This window comes from Megascapheus bottae, chromosome 16, assembly GCF_031878675.1.
Source record: "Megascapheus bottae isolate mThoBot1 chromosome 16, mThoBot2.hap1, whole genome shotgun sequence".
NCBI classification, from domain to species: Eukaryota; Metazoa; Chordata; class Mammalia; order Rodentia; family Geomyidae; genus Megascapheus; species Megascapheus bottae.
The window spans coordinates 37,513,863-37,520,868 of NC_143524.1; the positions used below are offsets into that span (position 1 = coordinate 37,513,863).

Consider the following 7,006-nt stretch of genomic DNA (forward strand, 5'->3'; position numbering starts at 1 on the left):
ATGCCATCCCTTGAATTTACACGAGTTCTGGTTAATTTTAACACAGACAGGTCAGTTCCTGGGACTTACAGGGCACCACAATTCTGTTTCTTTAATTTATGTGCACTTTTGGGTCCCTCACAGTTTACATAAACAAAAACCGGTTGCTGCTTCAGAATGGGGACGATTTTTTTTTTCTTTTAGCTCTTCAACAGGAGGACATCAGGAAGGCTTGCCGGGGTCCCGGGCTTCCCCAACCCTGAGAGCGCCCAGGAGTAACAAAGAGGTCGCCAAGGCTTGGAGCCAAGGCCGGGATGCGCGCGCTCCCGCCCTAGGCCTCTCCTAATCCAATCCACGCCCATCCCCGCAAGCGATCGAAGTCGGAGACTTCACCCCGGGTCGGCTAGGCTCGCTAACTTCTCCGGGTCGTCCCCAGGAATCTACATTCGAAACTATGTCCTGACCCGAAAGCGGTTCGAAGATGTGGGAGAACAATCACCGCAGGCTCACAGGCCCAGCGCGCAGGCTGCGACGCCTCAACCTAGTGTGGAGCTTTCCTTTGATCCCGCCCCACTTCTCAACGTGGATTGGTGGCGGGGAGCATCTCTGGCGCTGATTGGGCCGCGGCGGTGTCGTTCACGGTGACTGTCAAGTTGGGCTGCTCCGGAGTGCCAAATTTACCTTCGGAGCTGGACGGCGCCAGCGGCGGCCCGGCTGTCTATGGAGGTGGTCTAGGCGGTGTCCCCGGGCTGACAGCACCCCCGCGGCCCCCCACATCCTCCCTCCCTGTTTCGTCCTTCGCCCCTGTCTCCGTTCTCCCTTCCCACCCCCTCCAGTCCGCGACGACTGGCTCTTTGACCCCCGTGCAGGCCTCGGTGAAGGTGAGGAGCAGCGGCTACAGGCGGTTCGCTCTGAAATGGCTGCTGCCTTCAGCACTGTCTAAAATGGCGGTCGCCGCCTGAGCTGGGGCTCGCGGTGCTGCCGGGTGGCCCAGCCGCGGCCACGTCCAGCCTCCAGTGCGGAGGAAGTAGGAAAGGTGTGGGGTGCGCAGATGATCTCCAGGTCGTCAGAGGAACCGTCGGTCCCGGAGGCGGGGATGGGCTGGGACCGGAAGCCGGCCCGGGCCGCCGCCGCAGCGGGCGCCGCGCACCTGTGCCGGGGCGGAGCCGGGGAGGAGGGCGGAGGGGGGCATGGCCGGCGCGGGCCGCGCGTCCGCTGGGGCGTGCCGACCGGCGTTTCGGGGCCGGGTGGGCTGTCCTATCCACCCGCCTAGGCCTGTAGGACTGGGCCCGGCGACCCTCCCCGGCCGGCACTGCCTGCCACGTTGGGGAGCCGGGTCGAGAGACCGGGGCCGCGGGGCCGAGTTCCCTCCAAACGTCCAAGCCGGGAGGACCGATTCTTAGCCCTCAGAGATTTGGGAGAAGCGCCCCAGGAGAGGTGGGGATGGAGCCCGCTCTCCGCACCCCCTGAAAACAGCTTCCGCCAGTTTCCAGGCCCGCAGGATCTTTTCAGATGGTCCAGAGACTCCGCCAAGTTTCTTGCTGGGTTGCTCTCTAAATCCAGATTGGGTTGTCAAAGAACGTACTGTCCTTACGACAACCCCTGCGGCTGGCATCCAGTCTGATTTTTTCTGGCATTTGAACTGTCCAATCAGATCCCAGCCCGGCCCCATTCCTGGTACCAGATTGGGTTTGTTTGTTTGTTTGTTTGTTTGTTTCACTGAGGGACTCACAAGTAATATAGCACGTGAGCCATGCAGGCAAACTTTGGGGTCTCTGTTCTTGATTCCTCACTTAAAAAATAGGTGGTGTCATCTCTGAAGTGGAGGTTTTGTTTTTTTTTTAATATAACCCCTGGTTTTTGCCCCTTTGAAGGTTAGATGAGTTCATCTGTGTGAGGAATTGAGTGTAGTTACTGGCACATAGTAAATAATGATTACTCAGTAAACAGTTATAGAGATTGGTTATTTTTTTTCATATATTTTTTATTGTAATTAATAGAAGGGTTACATGATATTTGCCAGATAGATGGTGCATTAATTCCCATACATTGATACCCTTTCACATGTCTTGGCCCCCATTTCCCTCCCCCCCACCCCCACCCGAGATTGGTTATTGAGAAGACAAATCTGGTTATGGCCAAAGGCATCTAACACATGCATAATTTTAGAAACCTTGAAGTGGAGATGTACGTCTTAAAATTAGATTTTATTTTGGGGAAATTACACACACACATACATATATATTTGGGCTGGTCCTGAGTCCTGAGCTTAGGACCTGGTATTGTCCTTAAACTTTTTTGCTCAAAGCTAGTGTTCTACCACTTGAATTACAGCTCCACTTCCAGCTTTTTTTTGGTAGTTAATTTAAGAGTTCCACCGAATTTCCTGCCTGGTGTGGCCTTGAACCAAGATTCTCAGGCATTGGCACCCAGCTAATATACATATTTTATGAAGATAGTGGGAGAAGAAGCATTTGAAAGCTGTTAAATTGTTAGAATTTTAAGCAGGATGACAATAGTAGCATTTATACTTTACTAAATGCTAAGCATCTTGTGTTTTAATCTAAGAGCTGTGTTTCACTGAAGAAACATTTGTACTGCCTAGGTTTAAAATGTGATGTGGTTGTCTTGTAATTAGTTCTGCTTGTTAAAATGTGTAATTTTAATTTTTCTCGTTCTAGGCTTTTGGTTATTTATCTTCCTACCCAATCCTTTAATTTTATTCTTTTGAAGAGTCTGCATTTCAATTTGCCAAGGTGGAAAGTGTAACTGCAGAAGATAATACCTCTCATTTCAGGTATCTATCCTCTAGCTACTAATAGAAGAACTATTTTTATTGAAGATGTAATGATGAGAACATATAATCAAGTATAGCTAGATTATGAAATTTAAATCAAAACTAGCTCTATTTACATAGACACAATTTGTATACTTTAATACAAAGTTTAACTTCAAACTTAAATAGTATTCATTAGAGGCTCTTTTTTTTTTTTTCTTTACCAGTCCTAAGGCTTGAACTGAGGCCCTGAGCTTCTTTTGCTCAAGGCTAGCACTCTACCACTTGAGCCACAGTGCTGCTTCTGGCTCTTGCTGTTTATGTGGTAGTGAGGAATTAAACCCAGAGCTTCATGCAAGCACTCTACCACTAAGACACATTCCCAGCCCAGCATTATTCTTATTATAACTTTTTATTACATGAAAAGTAATTAAAATGAAAGTTTATCTTTCCTTTAGCCCATGATTAAGTTTTCACCTGTAGCACAGTGGAGTAATCAGTAAAAACATACATTATTTTAAAGGAGTCTTAATTTGGACAATGTAAACATATGTAATTTTTTACTCTAGAGAAATAGTCCACCTTTTGGTTCTACAGCTTACCAAAATGCTACAAGAGATATTATATGGGGTTGGTAAATTATAGCCATGCTGATTTATTGGGACACACCCAGGCCTGTTCTTTTATCTGTTGTTCATGGTCTGCTGTCATGCCTCAGCTAGAGTTGAGTAGTTGAACAGAAACTGGATAGTCCACAAAATCAAAACTTCATTATATGACCCTTTCCAAAATGTTTGCAACCCCTGACATAGGATAAACTCCCAAAGATCTTTTTCTTTTTCTTCTTCTTTTTTTTTTTTTTTTTTGTGAGTCATGGGGCTTGCACTTAGCCTGGGCGCTGTCCCTGAGCTCTTCAGCTCAAAGCTACTCCCCTACCCTTGAGCCAAGCCCCACGTCTTGTTTTCTAGAAGTTAATTGGAGATAAGAGTCTCAGGTCCTTTTGTGCCTGGGCTGGCTTTAAACTAGCTAGGATTGCAGGCATGAGCCACCGCACCGGCAAGATCTTTTCCTTTAAAATATGCCCATCAACTCGTAGTTATTGCTTGGTGCAATGCTTCCCATATTTTTTGTAGCATATTAATATTCTCTTAACTGACTGTTTTGAGAAAAAGTTTGATGCCAACAACTTTTTTTGTAATACTTTATTTCGATAGAAGCTTATTTAAATATAAGTTTAAGCTTACTAAACTCTTTTCTGTAGCTTTATGTTTATGTGATAATCTACCTTAAAGAAAGGTGTGCCATACCTGAGAGCACCAGGAAGTCGCATGAAGGATCTCCTGATAAGCGAACGTGTGATGTTCCATCCTATGCATTGATGCATAGGCAGCATTTACAAATTAACTGATTTATTACTGTATATATCATCTCTCTTCTTTGTATCCTGTCTTAAAATTTCAACACTTTTATGATGCATTGTTTATATTAAATTAACTATGTTTTGTACTACAAACTCATTGCCCATGGATCTTTTGCTAAAACAAGGAAGTCTTAAAGAAGAAGTAGAATCTTTTTGTTACCAAATTGTCTCTGAATCAAGCAATCAAAAAATTGGAATATTACAAAGTGAAGATGAACAATTACAGCCTTCAGTTTCTAGAAAGCCAGAAGGGGAGCTTACCAGGGTCAAATTTATGTCCAGTTCCAACAAAATAACATTTAGTAAGAAACCAAAAAGGAGAAAATATGATGAAAGTTATTTGTCATTTGGATTTACTTACTTTGGAAATAGAGATGCACCTCATGCTCAGTGTGTGTTATGTAAGAAAATTTTATCCAATAGTTCTTTAGCACCTAGTAAGCTTCGAAGACATTTAGAAACTAAACATGCTGCATATAAGGACAAAGACATAAGCTTTTTCAAGCAGCATCTTGATTCACCTGAAAATAGTAAACTCCCAACACCCAGACTTGTCAATACAGATAATGAAACTGCTACAGAGGCATCATACAATGTAAGTTACCATATAGCCCTGAGTGGAGAGGCTCATACTATTGGAGAGTTGCTTATCAAACCTTGTGCAAAAGATGTGGTGATGCGGATGTTTGATGAACAATACAGTAAAAAAATAGATGCTGTACAACTCTCAAACAGTACTGTTGCACGTCGAATTAAAGATCTAGCTGCTGACATTGAAGAAGAGCTTGTTTGTAGACTGAAAATTTGTGATGGGTTTTCACTGCAACTAGATGAATCAGCTGATGTTTCAGGGCTTGCTGTGTTGCTTGTGTTTATTCGTTATAGGTTTAATAAGTCTATTGAGGAAGACTTACTCTTATGTGAGTCTTTGCAAAGTAATGCTACTGGTGAGGAAATATTCAACTGCATCAACAATTTTATGCAGAAACATGAAATTGAATGGGGAAAATGTGTCGATGTTTGTAGTGATGCTTCTAGGGCAATGGATGGGAAAATTGCTGAGGCTGTCTCCTTGATAAAATATGTGGCTCCTGAAAGCACCAGTAGTCACTGCCTGTTATATCGACATGCACTTGCAGTTAAGATAATGCCAACATCTCTAAAAGATGTGCTAGATCAAGCAGTACAAATCATCAATTATATTAAAGCTCAACCACATCAATCCCAACTACTAAAAGTTTTATGTGAAGAAATGGGTGCAAAACACACAGCACTTCTTCTAAATACAGAGGTAAGGTGGCTTTCTCGAGGTAAAGTTCTTGTAAGACTTTTTGAGCTTCGTCGTGAACTCTTGGTTTTCATGGATTCTGCTTTTCGACTGTCTGATTGCTTAACAAATTCCTCTTGGCTGCTTAGACTTGCATATCTTGCTGACATTTTTACTAAATTAAATGAGGTTAATTTGTCAATGCAAGGGAAAAATGTTACAGTTTTTACAGTGTTTGATAAAATGTCCTCATTGTTAAGAAAATTGGAATTTTGGGCCTCATCTGTGGAAGAAGAAAACTTTGATTGTTTTCCTACACTCAGTGACTTTTTGGCTGAAATTAATTCTACAGTTGATAAAGATATTTGCAGTGCCATTATGCAGCATCTTAAGGGTTTACACTGTACTCTTCTAAAATACTTTCCTATAACAAATGACAATAATGCTTGGGTCAGAAATCCATTTACAATAATGACTAAACCAGTCTCATTAGTAGCACGGGACTATGAGAGCCTAATTGATTTAACATCTGATTCCCGAGTAAAACAGAATTTCAGTGAACTTTCTCTAAATGACTTTTGGAGTGGCCTGATTCAAGAATATCCAAGCATTGCAAGACGTGCAGTTCGTGTACTTCTTCCTTTTGCTACGATGCACCTATGTGAAACAGGGTTTTCATATTATGCTGCAACAAAAACAAAATACAGGAAAAGACTTGATGCTGCACCTCATATGCGGATTAGACTTAGCAACATTATACCTAATATTAAACGGATATGTGATAAAAAGACACAAAAACATTGTTCTCACTAAAATAACGTTTTGCATGTTACTTGATAACCGAATGTAAGATGAAAATAAAAGATGATTTACTTTATTTCTGGTATTTGGAGTCTTAAGAAAACTAAATCACAATTTCAAACATGTTATTCTTGCTATTTCCTTATGTTCAGAAATAGGCTTATAAATTTGGAAATGGTGATCAGCAAAATAAAGTTCTACTTCTTTTCCATAACACTTTAAAATCTAATCCTACCCCTTATTTCTAGCAATGCTTGCCCTGCCACACTCCACTCTCATGAAACTTTCTGACATTCTGAAAGCATAGTACAGTCTGATGCTTTCAGGTCTCAGAAAACTGTCCTCATCTTGCTTTCTGACAACTTCATTTGCTTTTCAGTACTTTGACTTAATTTATCTTAAGTGCTTTCAATTTTGTTTATTTTTCTGCTTTGATTCTGTTTTATACTGTTGTATTTTATATATCTGTCTGAATTATAAATTCTGTTGGACTAATGATTCTTCCATGTTATTAGTCTCAGTTCTTAGCAAGTCTTATCCACCTCTGTGACTCCATTTTCTAGGAGAAGGTTCTACTAAAAGAGATGCTCAGTAAAACAAAGAAAAAACATGTTGGTGAAGATGACCTAACAAACTATTGAAATAAGAATCTCCTACTTGGGCCGGGAGTTTGGCCTAGTGGTTAAAGTGCTTGCCTAGCATGCACGAAGACCCGGGTTCGATTCCTTAGTACCACATACATAGAAAAAAGCCAGAAGTGGTG

General features: G+C 42.2%; 1 protein-coding gene across 3 annotated transcripts; it reads left to right on the forward strand.

Moving 5' to 3' along the window:
* Positions 1–391: 391 nt before the first annotated feature.
* Zbed5 (zinc finger BED-type containing 5) lies at positions 392–6,323 on the forward strand. 3 transcript variants are annotated; one of them, XM_090348147.1, is made up of 3 exons: positions 392–860; positions 2,661–2,776; positions 4,017–6,323. In XM_090348147.1, the coding sequence occupies exon 3, from the start codon at positions 4,252–4,254 to the stop codon at positions 6,253–6,255; it is 2,004 nt and encodes a 667-aa protein (XP_090204273.1). In that variant the 5' UTR covers positions 392–860; positions 2,661–2,776; positions 4,017–4,251; the 3' UTR covers positions 6,256–6,323. The 3 variants fall into 3 exon arrangements, with proteins under 3 accessions (XP_090204273.1, XP_090204274.1, XP_090204275.1); XM_090348149.1 differs by having other exon boundaries at positions 393–860; positions 4,301–6,322; XM_090348148.1 differs by having other exon boundaries at positions 2,661–6,323.
* Positions 6,324–7,006: the final 683 nt, after the last annotated feature.

Bases quoted from the DNA above. Each gene is read 5' to 3' on its own strand.
- Zbed5 (XM_090348148.1), top strand. From the start codon at position 4,252: ATGTTTTGTACTACAAACTCATTGCCCATGGATCTTTTGCTAAAACAA.